General features: G+C 39.1%; 3 protein-coding genes across 3 annotated transcripts; all 3 read left to right on the top strand.

Moving 5' to 3' along the window:
- Nucleotides 1–288: 288 nt before the first annotated feature.
- peds1 (plasmanylethanolamine desaturase 1) lies at nt 289–7,618 on the top strand. The gene is made up of 6 exons (XM_055164382.1): nt 289–478; nt 1,985–2,104; nt 2,180–2,271; nt 3,306–3,450; nt 3,762–3,974; nt 5,140–7,618. Exons 1-6 carry the CDS (start codon nt 343–345, stop codon nt 5,259–5,261), a joined length of 828 nt encoding a protein of 275 aa, XP_055020357.1. The 5' UTR covers nt 289–342; the 3' UTR covers nt 5,262–7,618.
- Nucleotides 7,619–7,656: 38 nt separating this feature from the next.
- On the top strand, nt 7,657–11,221 carry LOC129411976 (ubiquitin-conjugating enzyme E2 variant 1-like). Its single transcript, XM_055164383.1, has 4 exons — nt 7,657–7,809; nt 9,143–9,291; nt 10,299–10,424; nt 10,817–11,221. Exons 1-4 carry the CDS (start codon nt 7,755–7,757, stop codon nt 10,961–10,963), a joined length of 477 nt encoding a protein of 158 aa, XP_055020358.1. The 5' UTR covers nt 7,657–7,754; the 3' UTR covers nt 10,964–11,221.
- A 1,047-nt stretch (nt 11,222–12,268) lies between these two features.
- On the top strand, nt 12,269–16,188 carry slc52a3 (solute carrier family 52 member 3). Its single transcript, XM_020929751.2, has 4 exons — nt 12,269–12,575; nt 14,082–15,139; nt 15,215–15,338; nt 15,479–16,188. The coding sequence occupies exons 2-4, from the start codon at nt 14,139–14,141 to the stop codon at nt 15,689–15,691; spliced, it is 1,338 nt and encodes a 445-aa protein (XP_020785410.1). The 5' UTR covers nt 12,269–12,575; nt 14,082–14,138; the 3' UTR covers nt 15,692–16,188.
- The last annotated feature ends 5,749 nt before the right edge of the window (nt 16,189–21,937 follow it).

The following is a 21,937-nucleotide window of genomic DNA, read 5'->3' as shown; positions in this document are numbered from 1 at the left end:
TGCTTTAATATTATTATTTATTTAAACTTTTTTTTTTAAATCAAACTCTTTTAACAAAAACACTATGAGATATGCCTTTATGTGCACTTTACGATTAGTTATAGCATAAATAACCTCTAAACAAATCTAACAAATGTATACAAGAAAATAGCAACGTAAGTGCACTAATTACAGTTAATACATGTGCTTAAGAGATGCCGCAGTCACAAGATGGCTGCCGCAGCTGAACGTCAGTCCCTGTAACTTCCCGTGAACAGAGCGCTCTAGTGTCTCACTGACTCCACCGCCCTGGTTCCTGGCTGCGAGCGGAGAGGCTAAAGGGGCTGGGCTCGTAGTGGAGAAATGGCGAGTATGGAGAGGCAGGACGGGCGTGGAGTAGACACATCGAGCCCAGAGCCGCAGACACCGGCCCGGGCAGCGGCCAGATGGGGCTCACAACACGCGGGGGCCCGGGAACTAGCCAATTTATACTCGCCAGGTGAGACGGAGCTTTCCCCAGGGCGGCTTACCAGACTGTCCACTGATTTAAGCTGGGGTCATAACAGCGGGCTGCAATTAGTTTCATAGTAACATTAGCAACTTAGCAAACACTGATCTTGTCGTTTTTATATTCCGCAAAAAACAATTTCGCTTTAGTTAGAAGAGCAGCACACTGGTTAGCGTTAACGTTAGCTTATCTGGGAACACAGGAAAGAAGTTTGCATTGTAGTTAGCTTTGTTTTGGAGATTTTGAGCATTGGGGAATTAAAAGGTATAGCTGCACACTATACAGAGCTATTGTATGAAGTAGCTGTTTGGGTCAAAACAGCAAATCTACACCCTCTGCAACTCTACCTTTGCTAACAGCAGTTGTTAGGAAGAATCTAGCACTTCGATTTGGCAACTAGGTAACAATGGTGTTCTAGTTTGTTTATTGTCAAGGACTGTCTATTGGGATTAAAAAAAACTATTCATCAGGAGTAGGGCATGGGTTAAATCGACTAAAGCAGGTCAAAACTAGGATTAAAACCAAACCCAGACTAAGACAAACCTAAACCTGGACTGAATCTGTAATATGATATTAACCAGAACCTTAACCATAACCAAAAAGTTTACATCAGTACTTGAGCAGGATTTACAAAACCAGGTCTAAACTAGGACTAAACCAAGTAGACAATTTAGGGATTAAACCACGTCTAAAACCAGAAACACAGACTAAACCAGTACCTGAACCACAACAAAGAAAGTCTATATCAGGCGGACTAAGATACGGAAAATTAAATTAAATGGAATGAACCAAGACTAAACTAGGTAGTGTGTAAAGAAAGATGCTACCATGTGAATTGTCAAAGCCTGTGTTACACCAGGACTAAAAGAGGACTCAAATATCTGTGTAGGGGCAGCATACCAGTCTGTCACATGGGGCACAAGAATCACTGAGTCACAATCTGAAATCCACACAATGTACTCCCTTTGTACAAACAGCAGCCACTGATTTGGAATTTTTTTTTTATAATGATATGTATTTAATGCACACCTCAGTAGTCAAAACATTAGTATTTCAGGTCTAACAGCATTTTTTGCATTTTCCTCAGTGCATTTGCATTTGGTTAGTCAGCTACTTTCACAACCAGAACATGGCAAAATAAGGAACAAGACTCGAGCAAAATCCTGTTGAATCTATGCTAAGAGACACATTTTTTTTTAGTTCAGTAGAGATTGGCAATTCCAGGGCTGAAAGTTTCCAAAAGATTTTACTGATGTTGTATGGAATTTCAAACACAGTTTCCTCTATTACCACATTATAAGGTGAATAGTGTCCTCTGTTACCACCTGACATCACAAGGTGAACAGTGTCCTCTTTTTGAGAGAATAAATATGCAAGATTTGTGTGTTAAATGTGTGAATGAAACAAAACAACTCCAGGTTCTTTTGATGATAAATAACAAATAAATAAAACATGTTTATTAAATGTAATAACTGTTTTTAAATGTCTTTTTTCAAGGCAAGAGGTGTCAGGAGTGGATAAGTGTCATCCTTTGCTTTTCTCTTATGGCCTTTAACTTTATTCAGCTTCTCGCCAATTTCCACCTGGGTCATGTCTGGTACATTCTGTTGGGCATTGGTAAGAACAGTTTTACAATCACAATAGTTATTTCTTTGTTAAAACATTATTTGTTAAAACTAATATGATTTTCAGTTGCAGGAATACTGACAGCAGATTTTGCCTCAGGACTGGTTCATTGGGGAGCAGATACATGGGGCTCTGTGGATTTGCCTGTTTTTGGAAAAGTAAGTTGAACTACTGCATCCACCTTATTATCCTCTCTATTATCCACTATACTTATGACTGCTACTGATCCACACTTTGGTTTGAGTTGGCACTACTGGTTAAGTGGAAATCTTAACCTTTTCAATACAGAACTGGAGAAAAAAATTGCAGCTAAAATGATATAAAGTAGGCTTGGCTTTGTAGTCTGGAAACTATTTGCTGTCAAGATCTGCAGCCCTATGCAAAATCACACAACTAAAATGAAAATGGAGGCTCCACTGGCAATATTGTATGACCTGTTATAAAATGCAAATTGTAAACACCAGGTTAAAATTCATATACTTCATTGCACATCAAACCTATAAAATAAAAATAAAATAATAAAACAGACTGTAATCTAAAGTATGACTTGGTTTTTTTATGGTCAAAAGGGCAGAATACACTTTGCACTTTCGTGGTTTTCAGATTCTACTATACGATGATGTCATACACTCAGACAGGGAAAGAGCCAGTCTTACCTATTGATTACATTGTAATTTGCCATGAAATATCCAAAAGGTAAATGCTCAGATATTCAACCTGATCATTTCTTTTAGTGTCGAGACAAAAATCTGCTGTTATTTTAGCTGCTCCTCATCAGCATTCAATATTATTGACCTATAGAATGTTGTGATATCATCTGAAACTCAGCATTTTCTTCTCACATGTTTCTATTAGGGCCAGAAACATTAATTAAATTATTCTTATTACATTACAGAGTAAGTAGTTCTTTCACCATTCTGAACAGATCACTAAAAGAGGCAAAAATTGGACTGATTGTTTTTTGTTTTGGGCTGTAGCTTGGTGTTTAATGTTCAACCTTATGATAAATCTACCCTGAAGACCTTTTCGTATCTGTTGTGAATACATAATATAAGGTTTTCAGGGCTTATTTCACAACTTCTGAAGGACTGATGTCTGATTGAAATATTTTGGGAGATAATATGATTGTTTATATTGTTTATAACGTTTTCCCCTTGGCTATTTTTCACTTATATTGCTGTCTACTTCACAGGCTTTTATAAGACCATTCAGAGAGCACCACATCGACCCCACAGCCATCACACGTCACGACTTCATTGAGACCAATGGAGACAACTGTATGCTCACCCTGGTCCCTTTAGCTAACATGGCCTTCAACTTCCTGACTCTCTCTCCTGGTGAGTTTAAGACCAAAACTAGTACCCCAACATCTCAAAAATCAAACAGAAAATAAACTAAACTTAAGTTTAAGTTAAGTTTAAGACAGAGGGGAAACAACAATCTCCATATTGACTAGCTGTGCGAATACATAAAACTGTATGTCTTCATGTACATGGCCTCAGAGTAGAGTCTGCAATGTATCAATATAATTCCAACCTGCCCTCCAGCTCCATTTTAAACTATTGTCCCTTTTGAAAGTGCAATGTGAAAGCAATGTCTTTCAAATTCAATAAATCTATGAATGACATCACATCCTTTCTGTTTGCAGCGGAGATCTACCATATCTATCCATTCTACTGCTACTTGTTTGCACTGGGAATTTTCGTGACGCTGACGAACCAGATCCACAAATGGTCGCACACGTACTTTGGGCTGCCGCGCTGGGTGGTGTTTCTGCAGGACTGTCACATCATCCTCCCCCGAAAGCACCACCGCATCCACCATGTAGCCCCACACGAGACCTACTTTTGCATCACAACAGGTAAGGGTCAGCAGGATGGCTTAGGGGATTGCTCAGAGCACAAATACTTGGGCCTGTGCCAGTGGAATTGATGATCCATTTTATGCTGCTTACTCTTCTGTCTAGCAAGTTTAACACCTTAAATTCAAATCTTTAGTCTGCAGTTTTGAACCGGAAGTCAGTGGATGTGTTTCAGTTATCAAGTTGTTTGATCGTTGTAGTTTACAATTAACAAAATATAATAATCCATGTATGTTATAGTTTTGCCTTCTTTAAAGGTGCACTATGTAACTTTATGGTGGAAGGTCACCTTGTGTCAGTGGAAATGTCATTGCTTTTTATGGAGTGTTTCACAGAAGGGCATTAATCAGAATCAGAATAAGTGTTATTGCCATTTCCAGTGAACAGAATGCACAAACTAGGAACTTGCTTTGACGGTGTGGTGCAACATAAAACAATGAATAATAGTAAATATAAGCTATGAAATAAGGCATGGCGAGTTATAGATCAGATCTATGGACAGGTGACTCCCTTCACAGCATGAATGCAAGGTATTTTAGCAATACATAAAAACAAATACAAGATAGAAAGTGTAATACCATGACGTACCAATGTTTCAGTGTATGCTGATTCACCAAACTCGCTTAAAGACTCTGTTCCTAATTTCTTACAGTTTTCAAACTGTAAAATACCAGTAACTTTTAAACAGTGTACAGTGGTCTAAACTCATTCCTCACTTTTTAATGCATCCTTAATGTCACAATTCTTCACCACAAAGACTTACCAGGCAACAGAACTACAGTGCACCAGCATGGTTCTGTTGCCTGTCAATACAATGCTTTATAATTAGATGCAGGTCATACATAAGGTTAAAATATGTTACATAGTCATTTTTCAACAGTTAAAAAAGGTAAAGTAAGGAAAATCTGTTGCTTGCTAGGGTGCAATTCCTCTTTGGGTGGTGCCTCTCAGTTCTGCAGTTTTGAACAGGAAGTCAATGCACCTGTTTCTGTTATTATATTATTATTGCAGTTTACAATGAACAAAATGAAAAATAGTAATCTATATGTTGTAATTTATTGCTAAATACCCAGTAAATACCCATAATGTCTTCTTTAAAGGCCTGAATAAAACACTTGGACCATTACATATCTTGAATGAGCTGTCACAGTGTCTTTGTTTCCAGGTTGGCTGAATTACCCTTTAGAAAAACTGGGATTCTGGAGAAACCTGGAGGACCTGATCCAGGGAGTGACGGGAGAGAAGCCCAGAGCAGATGACCTAAAGTGGGCTCAGAAAGTCAAATAACTGCCCCCTACCTCAGAAGACAGCAGCCATTTTCAGGCGTCTCATCCCCCTTTCGCCTCTTTAAAACTTATTGGAAAAGGAAATCTAACCGTTTTGATGCCATAGCTTTAAGTATTACACATTTTATCTAATCTTCAGGAGGGCTTTATTGATGGTGTATGTCTGACTGCAGACCTTTGCTGTTTGCAGGGCCTATATCTTTTTACTTATTAACATAACACACCATTCTGTCCAAATTTACATGTTATGCTCAAAAAGTTTGGTCAAAAAAATGTGAAGTCACTCTAAAATCGCCTAAACAATACCTGAAAAATACTATTAACCATGGGGAAATTGCTCCTCTTAAAATAGGAAATGACAAACAATGTCAGTCTGTGCTAAACATAGTGACTTGGAGCATAACCAATGTTGAAAGCAAATGAACAAATAGGTTTCTGTTACATTTAATTCTTATAAAAAACATTTATGTGAATATTTTGGTAAAACACAGCCACCCATGTCTGGGAAAGATGATAGGTCTAAAATAACATTGCAAAGGTTACTGAAAAGATGATCTTGAGAGAGCACATAATACATTACAATATACATTGGAGATCAATATAACTTCTGTAGGTCAGTCTCACATAGCTAACACACTCTACCTTTTTATTGGGTGAATTAAGGAGGTCACATCTCCATATATTTTATCTGTCTTAATTTACAAGAGGAACACGTTTCCTCCAATCTGCCTTATGTACTTCTGATGCAGTAAAGATACAGAGGTTTAAGCAGCGCCAGATGAGTAGCAGTTTCCTCTATCTGAGATTAAGGTCTCAGAAAGAGCTCCATTGAATTGTGCCAAACCTAAACACATGATCCCACTCCTCAAACATGAAATGTAGACTGACCAGCTTCAGTTTCAGGGCTAAACATGCACAAGTAATGTCCACATGTCCACTGACTATTGCCTTGGCATTGCCATATTGGTTGGGGCTTCTGTGAGGTTTGAAGATCCATAATTTCTCCACTTTGTAAAGTAGAAACATTGTGTCATGTTTTTCTATTTGTAAACATGGTGTATAGCCGTGAACTATGCAGCAGAGTAGAATGACTGTACCTTTATGTCTTAAATTTAGGATTTGATTCAAATGCCTTTATTTTGTATTTCACACAGTGAGCAACATGTGGGGAGATGGAGCTCATTTACAACAGCATGGCAACATTTGTTTAAATACTTAGATGTCACAAACAAACATAAGGTTGCATGCATCTGGCATGTTGGCTTGTGCAAGCAATACACTGTCACCAGCCTCTATGGGATAACACTCCTGATAACACTCCAAGGGGAAATGAAAGCCCACCAAAACAAATACCTCAAAGGTTTAGAAAAGACAGATTTACAAGGATCCTATAAAAAGTGATACTGTAAAAATCAGAAACATGTAATTTGTTTTATGTATTCGTTTTGATTCCTTCTACTTGATTCTTGTATATAATAGGTCAATGATCAGAGTACACTGCGGATTGCACATTGCTGGTTGGACGTTTTTGGGAAAAGTCCTCTTTGCTTCGTGATTTGATGTTAGCAAAGTGTTGGGTGATATCTTCATCAAAAATTTGAATTCCTACTTAAAGCTTTTTCATTATTATATGGACACATTTTGTGTTTTGGCTTAAATATTGATCAAACATAGGTGACGATAGATGCCATAATCTGTAAACTTTGTAAATTAAACCGGAAGTATTTAGAAATAAGCCATACTACTACAAAGTTTGTGAACATAATAATTTAAAATGACAAAATTATTTTATTTAAAATTTTGCATTTTTGCTAATCTGAGGACCACAGTAGGTGATCTAGTTTATAATGTAGCATTGGTGTCAAGTGCTGAAAATTCACCTGCTGTTTTTGAAGTGCAGTAGTTTGTGGTTCTCATTTTTTTGCTAATAATGAAAAGGATTCAAAAGCCTGAGGTTTCACTTAAGCAATAGACTCAAAGTTTCTTTTTACAAAGGTTTTTGTGGTTACTTGTTTCAAGAAAGCTCCTGTCAAGTTTAAAAATATGTTCTAAAATGGTTCTTTTGGATATGAAGTTGGATGTTTTCTATTTTGTTGGGTGATGAAATACTGTAGTTTTGTAAAAAATAATCAGTTGTTCTTGAATGGCCTTATCCCCCTTTACTTTACTGTAACTGTTGCCAGCATTATAGGAAGCAATCCACTGATTTGATATTCTACCCCATTTGGATGTGGCGGGTGGTTGCCAATGGAGGAGTTAAGATATCAGAATAATGCCTTGATGCCTTTCAGTTGTCTTCTATTTGGAAGACTTGTACATATTGAAAAATATTTATAAATAAACTGCTACACCAATGTTTATTGATCACCTCTGTGTTCATGTCATTTAGTTCCATCAGAGTTTAGTGCCAATGTAATTGGCGTTTAGTGTCTGATTTTCAAAAAACTGATCAAAACCAGTAAATGTGGTGCGCGTGCACGAGCCGTGACAGTGCATGCGCGTGCACGATCCGTTGTGTCGCGACAAGATGGCGGTCTCCGCCGGATCAGGTAAACGTTTCTGAGAAATAAATGAGAGATATGGCTTTATTGTTTTTTCAGAACCGCTTTAAATTCACACGGTTCAGTTATTAAGTCCAAACGATGCCGTATTTATCTATTGACAAACGCGCAGCTTCACAATATGTAAGTTAACGGGCCGGTACACAGAATGAATAGCGGTAGCCTCAATTTAGTTGGTTTGGCTAACGAGCTGTGAATAAAAGCAAAAACCATGTGCTGCACTTCGCGGAGGGGCGTTGGTTAAACACGGCTAAAGGACATAGATGGAAAACCGCTGGTTAGTTACTGCATCACTAGCATCAAAAGTTGTCGGCATCCATATGTACCTTTACTTTAGCCTGATGCTAACTACAGCACCGGAGCCTGGCAACATCATAAGCTTTACGTTCTGGAGAGTACCTAACGTATTGTATTGTCATAGCCAAAATATAGCCAACTTAAGCTTGAGATTTAGTAAACATAATGATTTAAAGTAAAGGGCAGTTTCTGGATGTCTTCCCCTGTGTGCATTTCTTTGTTGAGTTCAAACTGGGGAGTCGCTGCTGCTCGTGTTACCCAAAGGCCCACGAGACCGGACAGTAGTTCGAGTGTGGACAGCTCGTGAGGACAGCTCAAGGGACAGAGCAGCATCACGTTTGTCTCTGCAGAGGACAGATCATGCTGCGTGCCAAATTCCATGCTAGAGAATGGACCGGCTGCCATTTATAGTTTATCTGTTTGTTATTCCTGCTTTGGGTTCTTCGTGTGAAACAAAAACATGACAAAGTTGAAAATCACAACCCATTCCATCTTTATATTGACCAAATTAAATAATTCTTCTTTTCTTCTGTTACCAACCTTTTAAAAATGGTTATACTAGTCATTAAAAGATAAGTAATTAATTCAGACCATTAATTTGTTCCAAAGACTGTAGAAACTGCAGCATAGTTATCTCCCAACTGGAGAGAAGAGACGTATAAGAGTAGGAGAATTTCAAAGAATCTTGTCAAAGTTGAACAAAATGGAGACCGTTCGACTGCCACCCAGAAGTCATTTATAAACTGAGAGCATACTTAAGTTATTTGTTTTATTTAAGGCTGTACAATGAAATTGTGTAGATCTGATTAGTCTTGAGCTGTGACTGTGCTTTATGGGCAAACATGACCTTTATGCTTTTGATGGAAGATCATGCAGAATAAATGTTGAGCCAAATATATCTCAGTTTGGTTCAGAGCAAACCCAGGACCATCTTGTTCTGAGGCGAGGCATTTTAACCACTACTCCACTGTGACACCATAATCTGAATCATTTCATTAAAGATGTGTTGTTTGTGGGTTTATAGGTGTTAAGGTTCCTCGTAATTTCCGGCTCTTGGAGGAGCTGGAGGAGGGGCAGAAGGGTGTGGGTGATGGGACTGTGAGCTGGGGTCTGGAGGACGACGATGACATGACTTTAACACGGTGGAGAGGGGTGATCCTGGGCCCACCCAGGGTGAGTCTACGCACAGGATATTGTGGGAGGTTTCACTCTGACAGGGAAACATATGATTCTGCATGTCCTGCATTCTAAAAGGGCCTTATTTTGTGTTAGTCTAATTCTGTATAAAAGAGCAAAACTCAGGCTTCTGCCTTCCTGAGATCGCAAAATCTGATGATTGATATAATCATGGGTTTTACTAGTGACGCCACTTCTTCCTGTTTTGAGGGATTTGCCCATTCAGAGAATGTAATATTCAGAGTTTGTTGATTACTCTGTCGACAGTCTCTTATCAAAACCCATAGATAAGTTGATTGGTCATCCAAAGTTATGATGCCAGCCACAATTTGGCAGATTGTTCAAACTGGTCGTGAAACATGTTTGCTGTAACACATAAGTTACAACTGTCAACTCAAACCACATAAAATAAACATAAAAGGAAAATAAAAATGTGACTGTTTAGACCTGACGCTGTTCATAGCAACAGAAGATACGCATCACCATGACAACTGCTGGGTACGTCATCACTTCCATCCACCCAGAGTTGGATTATCAAAACAATGTATACTAATCCTTATACAGAAATTAGATGTTCATTTGAACATATACTGAAATTGCTGTTACTTCCTCAAAAACATACCCAGAGTTGGGTTTTGTTTCATCCACACATGTTTGAGCAACCTTTTATTGTTAGTCTGTCTACATCTCCAAAGCTTAAAATGCTCTGTTCCACCTTGTGATGTCATGTAGTGGTAGTTTTCAAGTAAACGGCTACTTTTTAGTTCAGTAGAGATTGGTAATTCAAGATCTGAAATCATCCAAATGAGTGTTTTCTGTTTGAGAGAAGAACTAACTATGCAGGGTTTGTGTGTTTAAATGAAACAAAACACAGCTCAATGTGTGTTTGTGATAAGAAAACAACATTTTAACATAGATCAGTAATATGTAATATGGGCCCTTTAAATCCCATGAATGATCTATCTATATTAAATGTCCCTTAACTTTGTATGTGCCCTCCACAGACAAGTTATGAAAACCGGATGTACAATCTGAAGGTGGAGTGTGGGCCCGGGTACCCAGAGTCTCCTCCGTTCGTCAGATTTGTCACAAAGATAAATTTGAATGGTGTCCACAACTCCAACGGCGTGGTGCGTATCTGTCTGAAATAACGCAAAGCTTTCTTACTTATAGTATTTGTGTTATTTACTTTTCATGTGATGTTGTTTGGTGAACACTTGTGTAAAAGAAAAGCTGCACTACCAGTCAAAAGTTTGGACACACCATCACATTCGATGTTTTTTGGTAGTGTATATGCAATGTCAACAGATTTTCTACACACTAATCGAATCCCACCATTTTGTTTGTTTGCTAAATTTTTGTATCACCAGAATACTACCTGCAAAACAACAATTATACTTCTTTAAAAAATTATTCCACACCTCTAGATGCTATTATTTTGACTAGCACGATTATTTCAGTTAAACGAATATCCGCTAGAGCTATACACATGTATATGACCGGTCCTTTTGTCTTGTTTTAGGTTGACATGCGAGCAGTGTCTGCTTTGGCAAAGTGGCAGAACTCCTACAGTATTCGGATGGTTTTACTGGAGCTGAGACGACTTATGACGTGTAAGGAGAACATGAAGCTTCCCCAACCTCCGGAGGGCCAGATCTACTCCAACTGACCTCTGACCTACCCGTGACCCCTGTCTGACCCCTATGAACCTGTACTTTACCCTATAACCCTTTTCCTACATCTTCCGTTTTGTTTCCACCATTCAAACGTCTTGTCTCTCATAAACATATGAAGTCTTGAGCGTTCATTCCTTTGTTGATGGCATTTCCTTAGTCCCCATCAGATGTGACCATTCAAATACTGTACTTATTTTTTATTATTTGTTAAATCTGATTGTACAAAAACATAAATAATCTTATTGAGTGTTCGACTGTGTGATTGTGTCTCTCTGTAATGTTGGAACTAGTTGTAACTTAAGCATATGCAAAGTAGAATAGATATAATTTCTAAATAAATTGTAAAATGGGGATGATCAAAGACTGACATATGGGCATGTTTACAAGAAAAATAAACATTGTAAATCACAACATAATTAAAACAGACTAGTTTTACCAGGTTGACTCAGAAAATAAAGAGGATTTTAACATGCATTACAGGTTGCACACTATCAAGCTCTCATACATTGAGGTCAGTGGTTCTCAATATGGGAAAAGTCTGCAATTATTTGTCAAATTTAGGGTGTATTCACGTTTGACCCTAGTTTAAGCCCAGTTTAGACCTGGTGTGTAAACATTTTGAGAAGCACTGTAAGAAGTCAATATATAACTAACACATTACACCCCCACATACATGTGATGCAAGGTTACTGCAATAACTTATAAAAACGGATAAAGGTTATCTATTATATGTATTTTTTTCAACTTTGTTTTCCAATTTTGTAAGTAGTTGTAAAACTATTATATAATCACCCCAGGTACTGTCCCATCAAAAGAAGTAATTAAATTATAGTTTAACAGCATTTACTTAAAGTTTGTAACATTTCTAGTTTAGGGCCCACCACCTGCTTGTCTCCATAGAGATGTCATTGCTTTGCCTAAAATGCTCCACAGTATAGCATTCAACTTGCCTATCTTTATATAGACAAGCAAATTACGCCACCTTGCCAAGCTTCAGGACAGATCTGTGGAGAAGCGACGCCACTCGATGTAAGAATGCATGTTTTTAGTGTGTTTTTGAGCAATAAAAACAAGTCTCATTGTAATGGTTAATGCTATACTCGGGAATATTCCAAGCAAATCGCTAACACCTCCATGATGACAAGCGAGTAATGGATCACTGACTAGAAACGTTAAATTATATAAAAACAACTGTTATCAAATGAAGAAGTGAGAGTACAGATGAGGATTTTGCAATGTTGTTTGTTACGCCACACTGCCCTTGCCTAGTACAAGTCATGGGTTACTTTGCAAATAGAGCCACTCGTTGTACTATTCCCCCACGGCCAGTAGAGGGAGGGCTGCCAACTCAATTAAACTGCCCATTTTATTTTCTGCTGTCAATGCCAAAATGTCAAGAGCACCTAGGAGTGTTTCTGCATTGCATTGACCTAATTATCCGAACGGTTCACAGAGGAGGAGGAGGAGTTGATGTCCCCATGTAGTCTTAACCAATGGAGATATGAAATCGCTGCAGTGGACTATGGACTAAATTATTGGCCATGTGATTCCCATCTGGACATACGGGAGAGGACATGACGAAGCCTTCAGGGAACACTGACTATTGTAAGTAAAAAATATGTCTATGAGACGCCTATAGCAGCTTTGTATGTCAGTAGTCTATATTAAATCAGATGTATTGGGTTTTTAGTACAGTGTGTGAATGCATTATAATACATGGGATCAGTGACAGCGTTTTCCTATTTAGCTCATTGACTCCTATTTTAAGGATTTTAATGTAAATATAATGTACAAATTTAAGTAATTCTGGTGCCTTTTAGATCTAACTGTTTTATATTCCTACTGTGTAACAATTTAAAATGCAATGAATCTCAGTTCTAGTTTTAACATATTTATAAAGGATATATCTGGGCACCCATTTCGAACTTACACATGTACTTAGTTTTGATCAACATCACAGGAAATGTTACTAATGTTTTTACAGTGTCGATGCTGTTATAACTATTTTAATTACAAAACAAGTGAAGGCTTTATTGAAAACATATGTCTATTGTTTGTCTGTTACTAGTGGGACTTGGGTTTTTTTGCCCAACATGTAGAACAGAGACCTTTGACACACTTTATCTATAGCAACCCTCGTTTCTAGGTCAGTGATTTCTAACAACTAGAACTCCTGGACAACAGCCAAGTTCTAACATTTGTTCTGAATTTCAAGAATGTGGCCAGAAATTATTGTAGCTTTTGCATTTCAATCTCATAAAGTTTTACTCCCCCCTCTGCCTTAGAAAGATAAATGTAAACAAATAATTAATTACTTAACAAGGCCAATATCATCACATGTCAAATATAAACATACATTGTTATCAAAGGGCCTCTATTGTTTTTTTTTTTTGTTTTTGTTTTTGATCTAGTATGTCATAAGGTTGTATCCTCATCAAAGTAATGCCTGGAGTTGTGATTTGTTTTGTTCAGATGTTTGACACACAAATCCTGCACATGTAAGCTGTGTGCTTCTCTCAGACTGAAAAAGCTCTGTTCTACCTTGTGACGTCATGAAGTGTTAATACACTGTTCCACTTCCTGTGTTTTTTAAACTCCATACACCTTGACTAGAATCATGTGGATCATTTTGGCCCTGGATTTTCCAAACTTTGAAGTTTTTTAGCCTAATATTCTAGCCTCAATGTAACTTCTTCAGTGCAGTGAAGATAGACTTGGCAATCTCAACTGAACTGCATTGTAGAGTAATGCAGTTTGATTGAGCTAAAAATAGCTGTTAACTTTAAAACGGTCACTTGATGACATAAGGTGGAACAAAGCAATCTGAGCTTTGGAGATGTAAACAGACTAATAACACATTCAAACATCTGTGAATGAAACAAAACACAACACCAGGTAGGATTATGATGAGGTACAAACATTCTACCATGGCTAAATGCTCACAAGAGTCAATTTTGTGTAATATTGGACCTTTAAACATACTCATATGGTAAATGACATAATTTGGGGTATTCTATATCTTGTTAGAGGCACCATTGAGATCTATTTGAGATTTGAGATCTATATTTATTTGAGTACATTCAATAACATCATATCCATTCTTCTCTGCAGATATGAGTCCTGTGTTTGCATTCACAGTGTCCCTGCTCTAGCCCCAGACTGGTCAGTATGGCTGTGCTGGTGCATCTTCTCGCCTGTGCCTTCGGGCTGGGCTCGTGGGTAGCGGTGAACGGTCTGTGGGTGGAGCTGCCTCTCATCGTGAACACTCTGCCCGAGGGGTGGGACCTGCCCTCTTTTCTCACCGTCATTATTCAGCTCGCCAACGTGGGCCCTTTGCTGGTCACTCTGATGCACCGGCTGTGCCCAGGCAGACTCAAAGAACACCTGGTCATCTACTCCATCCTCTGCATAGGCATGATGTCCTGTCTGTTGCTCGCCCTCTTCTGGGACAGGACCACAGTCATCGGGGGGGCTCCACACAGCACAGCCTTCTTCATCATCACTTTCTTCTTGGCTCTGGTCGACTGCACGTCCTCTGTCACATTTCTGCCTTTCATGATGCAGCTGCCGGCCAATTACATCACCACATTCTTCATCGGGGAGGGCCTCAGTGGGTTTATCCCCGGTGTAATTGCACTGGCTCAGGGTGTGGGGATGGCCAAGTGTGTAAACTCCACTCACACTACAGGAAACAACTCCAGCTCTGAGGAGCTGTGGTCCTTTCACACAGAATACCTCCCCCCAAACTTCTCCACTGAGTTGTTCTTCTTTTTCTTGGCTCTCATGATGTGCGTCAGCCTCGGTGCGTTTATTACACTTAATAAACTCCCTCGGACATTTGAGATGTCGACAGAAAACCTGGTCCCAGACACTCCAGTTTCCTCTGTCTGCTCAGGTCTGGATAACCCCGGGACCGACACAGAGGGTGAGAGTAACCATGGTGACAGAGAGGAGGGTCCCTCTAAGGTCCACCCTAAACACTCCATTGCCCAGCTCTGCTTCATTTACTGTGTGGTGGTCTGGGTGAATGCTGTCACCAACGGGGTTTTGCCCTCAGTACAGACGTACTCATGTATACCCTATGGTAACCTGGCCTACCACCTCTCCGCTGCCCTCTCCTCTGTGGCCAACCCTCTGGCCTGCACCGTGGCCATGTTCGCGCAGACCCGGTAATGATGGCTGCATATCACAGACCACTGGTCTAGTTTAGACATTTTATAAGAGTGGTAATGCTGTATTCACAGGTCTCTGGTCTTTCTGGGAGTGCTGACTTTCTTGGGCACTGGATTTGGGAGCTACAACATGGCCATGGCTGCGATGAGTCCATGCCCATTGTTTCAGGGCACCATGTTGGGGGAGATCCTCATAGTGAGTATTAGTGGAGACTCTGCATTCTACAGGCATAAACCCCCAGTCCAACCTTCAGATTGAGAACAATATTATATCTAAACACAAAGGTGTGGTTGAGTTAAAGTGCCTGTTCTATCTCTAACCTGTGTTTGCTACAGGTGCTGTCGTGGCTCTGCTTCACCGGGACTCTGTCTTATGTCAAAGTGATGGTGGGTGTGATCCTGAGGGACCGCAGCCACAGCGCCCTTGTGTGGTGTGGGGCAGCCGCTCAGATGGGCTCTCTGCTGGGCTCTGTCACCATGTTCCCCCTGGTCAATAGCTACAGGCTGTTCCAGGCTGGAGACTTCTGCAGTTCACAATGTCCTTCATGATGCCTGGAGGAGTTCATAGCAAATTAGATTTTTTGTTACAAATGACTTATTTAAAGGTACACTATATAACTTTCTGGAGGTGGCAAAATAGATAGAGATAAATAAATTCTAGATCATCTATCAGAGACATCATTACACTTTTCACCCTGTAAACACAGAATACAACAAACAATAGACAAAAACATTGAGATATGTGGAAATGAGATGGAAAGGATTAACAATTCCTTTGAAACAAGCAGGAGAAGGCTCCAGGAAGATAAAAGTCAAGTTTGTGGAGATGCAAACAAGTGTTTCAGTGTAATAAACAAAACCAAAATGGAGTGTCTAACTTTGTCCACTAGATGGCAGAAGTGCATTAAATTCCAATGACTGTCAGACGCTTGAGCTCTAGCCTCCAACGCAATGCACTTGTAGAATAACCACTATGAATGAATATTGAATACATTTGTGTATTTAACTCAGTGTTTTCTAAAATAATAAATCATTATTGTCTACTACTTTGTTGGCCTCCTTAGTTTAATTTTAAATGGTTAATCTCTAAATCTTGTCAATAGCTTTCACACAGTACTAGTATGACCTCATAAAATATTTGGCTTTCTAAGTACCACCAGGAATAGACCAAGACAAAATCCAGACTAAGCCAGATCAACAAACATTCCAAACCTAAGAGAAACACTGAAACAAATGTCATAAAATTAAGTACTGAAATTAATATCTAGGTGCTCTGTTTTACTCTACTGATACTCTACTAGTTTAGCTTGAAAAAAAAAAAAGGCTGACAGCTAAATAAAATGTATTACTCTTGTCAAGATTACTCAAATCAGTATATTCATTCAAGTCGAAATAAGCTGCAGTGCAACTTAGTGCAGATCAAGAACAAAAATATGTAATAAACACTAAGCATTGCATTAAAGCATGATATATGCATGGGAAAGAAACCAGGATCCAGACAGTGAACAAATATCATGTCTGTGTGAAGCCCCCGTTATCCACATCACAAATGCACCATCACATACTACATAATAAATACAGAGGAGAGACAGTTCAACGCCATAACAGCAGCAGATCAGCCCTCACATCCCCCTCCTCCCCTTCTTCCCCCTCTTCCCCCTCTCCCTCTCTGCCCCCCATGGAGGACCTGAGGGCTATCTTGGTCTGGCTGTGTGGTCAGAAAAATGAACTTCCCTATAAGTTAATGTAACTGCAATCCAGAATATAAAGCTTAATTTGAGTAGATCAATTTCACATTTTTTCATATTTTTAGTTTTGTTTTTTGTTTGTTACTTTTTGTTACATTTCACAGCTTGTTCTATTCATTACTTATTACTGTGTTTGACTTCATGATGTGTAAAAAAGTAAGCTAGTATTTTCTTATGTGAATAAATAGTATCTATTTTGGACCGGTTTCAAGAAATTGAAATAAGAAAAATCATCTACATTGAAGCTTGAATTATCTGCAATGCATTTATTCAATTTAATGTGTTTTTATTGCTCAAAAGTGGTGTCACATGCTTGTCTTTATGGAGATAGATATGTTTAATGCCATACTGTGGGACATTCTGCAAAAACAATAACATCTCAAGGGAGACAAGCTGGTGGCATACCCTCCACCAGAAAAGTCACATATTGCATCCTTGCTATGCTATGCTGCATATGTAAATCTAGTCAAACTACTCAAACAAAACAAAAGTGTTTTTGTTGTTGTTTATTACTTTTGTAATATATTTAAGATAGTCTTTTGCTTGTAATGTTTTTTTTTTTCAATTATAATAAAACTTAGCATAACAATTAAATAAAATAACAAATAAAAGACAAAACAAATCAAATCTTACAAAATGAAGTCAGATCATGGGTTTAACATACATGCTTTGGTCCTGAGCTCTAGCTAGTCTTTTCTCAGTGAGCGGTGGGGGGCTGTAATCTGCTCTATGGGGGTCACAGACTGTGTCTCTGGCCGCTGGTCACTTGGGAGCTGCCCTGACCTCGACTCTGAGTAAAACAATAAGATTTCACAAACAAATGGAGCCACAATTAGCCCTGACTGGCCTCCAGGCTGATCAGAGCCGCACAGATGGCACTTTCTCACTTGGATTTGTTGAGTCTACATTACAGTGTGTAGCAGGCTCAGGCATCAGTGCAGTCTGCTGTTGCAGTTTTGATTGACAGGAGGATATATTCATAAACAACTAAAGCTGTGCTTGGGTGGTATTGAGCTGTTTGGAGGTTTGTAAAATATGTATTGTCCCTAAGCAAGATATGCACTACAACTGACCACATTTATTTACAAATAGGACTTAGAATATCTTAACCTGTTACAAGACATTTCTGACTAGTTTAAAATTCAACATAAAATGATAGAATAATTATAGAGAATTATATAACTTGAGGAGGGTCTGCCACATGCTTGTTGCCATGAAAATGTTATTGCTTTGTTCAGAATGTTTCACAGTATAGCATTACAATGATCTATTGCCATAGAGACAAAGGATGGGTTCACACTAGCACATTCACCAAATCAACACTGGAATCAGGACTAAACAATGACTAGAGCAGGACTAAGACAAGTCTAGCCTGATTCAACAGGCGGTTTCACTTCATGAAAATCCTCTGACATCATAGCATTAGGATTCATTCACTTGACGGTAGGCGGTACTTTGTTTATTTAACCAATTGCTGCTATTTGGTTGTGACGTATGTAATGCGCCGGAACGCTCACTGGTGTCCGAGTTATTGCCAGCACAACAGCAAACAAAGCAGAGAGTGAACATGTCTGTCAACAGTCATTGTAGTTTCTGTGAGATGAAGTTGCGAATTAAAGGTGCAATAAAAAATGCAAAGTTTGTATTTGACAAAGGAAGTCCAGTCTATCGCAACTCGGGTTGGTTCAGCTCTTCGCTGATTGGTCGGTGCGTGGTTTACAACTTCTGGGGTTCTTGCAAACCGTCTAGTGTATTCCAATTCCTGATCTAGTTGCTGGAGAGAAATAAAATTGAGTGGAGGCACTAGGTGGCGCCAGCCTGGCTAAGACAGGTCCACTCCAGGACTAAAATTAGCTAAATTTAGGACCAAATTGCGAATGCCCCTACAGATATGCCAGATCTGTGGAGAGGCAACCATGCTCACATCAGAGATACATGATTTTTATTTTAAGCAATAAACCACCTGTAGCTAAATAAATGTGAAAAGATAGACCAGTTTAATGCCATGCTGTGGAGCTTCATAAAATAATTGTGGACCTGTAATAGAACAGTGGAAAGTAAAGTAAAATTCACTTTTATGGCAGCTAATACACACTGAAGTGCAAAAGTGCATCAATTAAATTGAGAGGAAATATGATATTAACAAATAACAACACTTTTTGTGGCTATTGTGTTATTACAGACAAGAACAAAAGTCGATATTCTAATTTTATATATCCTCAAACCACAGTTGTCTCTAAGTTTGCTTTCTTGCAGTGATAATGGCTGAACTAACCTTGAATATTTCAGTATAATCAGAGACCTTTCTCTCTAAACTTCATAGAGTTACATAGTGCTTGAAGTAAAAGTAAAACATAAAAAATTAAAAATATGATAACTAAGCATAATCTAAGTATTATCTAGTCAAATAATGACTTCAAGTCAGTTTCACTATAGCCTCAGTGTAACAATATGATAATAACATGGCTAATAACTTAACCTTGAATATTTCAGTACAATCAGAGGCCTTTCTCTCTAAGCTTCATTAGCTCTGTATTAGCTGTGTTGCTGATTGGCTCTGGCCTTTTGTGTGAGCATATTGACAAAACAATGCTACAAAGACATGCAGGGTCCTGTTCTCTGGAGTGTCAGATGGCCCTCTCGCTGCTCCAGCTGGTCACCTGGATGTGAGTGCGGCTCCTGTGAGATCCTGTGGTGTCTGTGAAGACTGCTCTACAGTGAGGCGGAGGAGGAGGAGGGAGGGGGCCATCTGCTCAGGACCCCCAAACCCCCTCCCCTATCCACTCACCCCCACACTCTCTCAACCCCATGCGCCCCACTGTCTGAAAAATAAAGATATCTGTGATTAAAGGTAAGAGATGTAACCAAAATGAGCAACACTTTGTAATAACTAAACCTTAATTAGTCATGATAAAGCATGAGACTTAAAGGACCAGTCATTTTTCCCCCATGTGTTTGAGCAAATTATGTCTTGTCTTGTACAGATATACTGTAGCCTATAAGCAGCTCTTGAGGTCAAAATATGTCTGCTGCATGCTATCTGTATCTAATTATAAAGCTTTTTATTGTCTGATAATAAAGAAGTGTGCGTGTTTGCATGTGTGTTAACTTTACCCTCACAGCAAAAGGCGGCATGGGTCTCTGACTGGTCCGGTGGCAGTGAGTATTTCGTATAGTTAAAGTAGCAAGATGAGCTCAGAACGTGAAGCGTGCAGTCCAGTGATGCTGCCAGAGGTGCCACGACACTCCGGATCAGTTCAGTTGGATTCTATTTTTGCCAGATGCCAGAGCATACTGCAGCCTTTTCCCTTAATAAATAAATAGCAATCGAATGAAAACATCATCTCACGTGTGCAGGCTTCAAAGGTGGTGAGCACAGCAGAGCTCTGGTCCTTGAATGAGTGTCACAGCAATAAGACTGGTCCCACAGTGCTCTTCAGCTGGACCGGGTGCAGTCTGAGCCCAAGGTGAGAGTTGTGAAAAGCGCTCACAGTGACTAACTAGGACATTCCGAATGCATAAGGAAAGTGAGGAATAACACCACAAACTAGTTCTGTTTTTAGGCACTAAATGCCTTTAATTCAAAAATGAACATGTGGTTTAATAAGAATGATTCAGGCTCATAGTAACTACTTAAATGTCCTATATTATGCTAACATGACTCTTGTGAGTCTTAAGCCATGTTATAATACTGATACCTCTACAAAAAAATGCCTGAAGAGGTGTTTTGTTTAATTTAATTTATCTACATTCCTAATGCTCAAAATGCTCTGTTCCATGTTTCTTGTGATATTATGAAGGGATAGTTTTCAAGTTAGCAGCTACCTTTATTTCAGTAGATACTGGCAATTCCAGGGCTGAAATTATCCAAATGATTCTAGTGAATCATTTGGGCCCAAAACAAAAAGGACTGGCTAACACTGGTTAGCCTAGTGTTATAAGTTTTCACAGGTCCCATCAAATGCTCCTTAATCCAAACAATAATGTGCAGCAACACATCAACCATTCAGAGATCTCATAGGACGAGAGGGAACCTTTGTACTCACTGAATGCTCTCATTTACATCAGTTTTCAGGCAGAAATAATACATGCACTTCCCAGTGGTTAATCACAAGGCACACACCTACAAATTACACAAGCTATTTTTCAGTTTATACTCTCAGTTTAGCACCTGGATTGATAACTGAGGCCCTTAGGCTGCAGTCACAGACAAATCGAATGCTTTTCACCAGATGGGTACAGGTCAGGTTGGTTCAGTAAATAAGCTCACATTTTATTCGAACAAGGCTCTTTCACCCTTTCAATTTAGCTTTTAAGAGAGCAGAGAAAGCCTCATGACAGTTTTTGGCTGTAGTGAGACAGAAGACAGAGACAGAGGTGGTACAGAACAGGGCCATTTAAGATTGGAATAAAATAAGTCCATCCACAACTCCAAACCAGTGTCTGCTCTTCTAGTTCAGTGCACATTCACAGCAGCACAAGTCTGCACGATCCCTCAAATCATCTTTTGAGCAATAACGCATTTCAGTTTATTTTAAAACAAGCCATTTTATATCAAGCATAATTAACACTATATTTTGCACTCACTTACAGAGAAATTCAGAGACACAGCTCACTACTTTGGGTCATGTGACTCTGGCAATAAAACTTGATGTCTATAATGATCAAATCAGACAGGCTGACCTTTTTGAGTCTTTGTGAATTTCTTTTGCATCTAGATTATAAGGAGAGGATAACTCCAGATGAGGCTTTATATCACCCATTTTTAACAATGGAGTACTATGCAAACTGTGTATGAGACATGATGAACATGGTAATCAACAACACTTCCAGTGACCCCCCAGGAATCACCCACTAAAGAAGACTCAAAGGAGAAAACCCAAAATCAGTATGACTTCCTCCACTCATCCAGGGAATATGAGTGCATTGAGAATGAAGACCAGCTTCTGCCAGAGTACAGCATCCTACAGATTCTTGGTGAAGGGATGTTTGAATAAGTGCTCCACTGCTTCAAGCCTTAGACATCTGAGATTATAGTAGTGAAAGT

This window comes from Boleophthalmus pectinirostris, unplaced genomic scaffold (genome assembly GCF_026225935.1).
Source record: "Boleophthalmus pectinirostris isolate CB_2022bp ecotype Guang Dong unplaced genomic scaffold, ASM2622593v1 HiC_scaffold_664, whole genome shotgun sequence".
NCBI lineage: Eukaryota > Metazoa > Chordata > Actinopteri > Gobiiformes > Gobiidae > Boleophthalmus > Boleophthalmus pectinirostris.
This window is presented reverse-complemented; position numbering and strand designations above follow the sequence as displayed.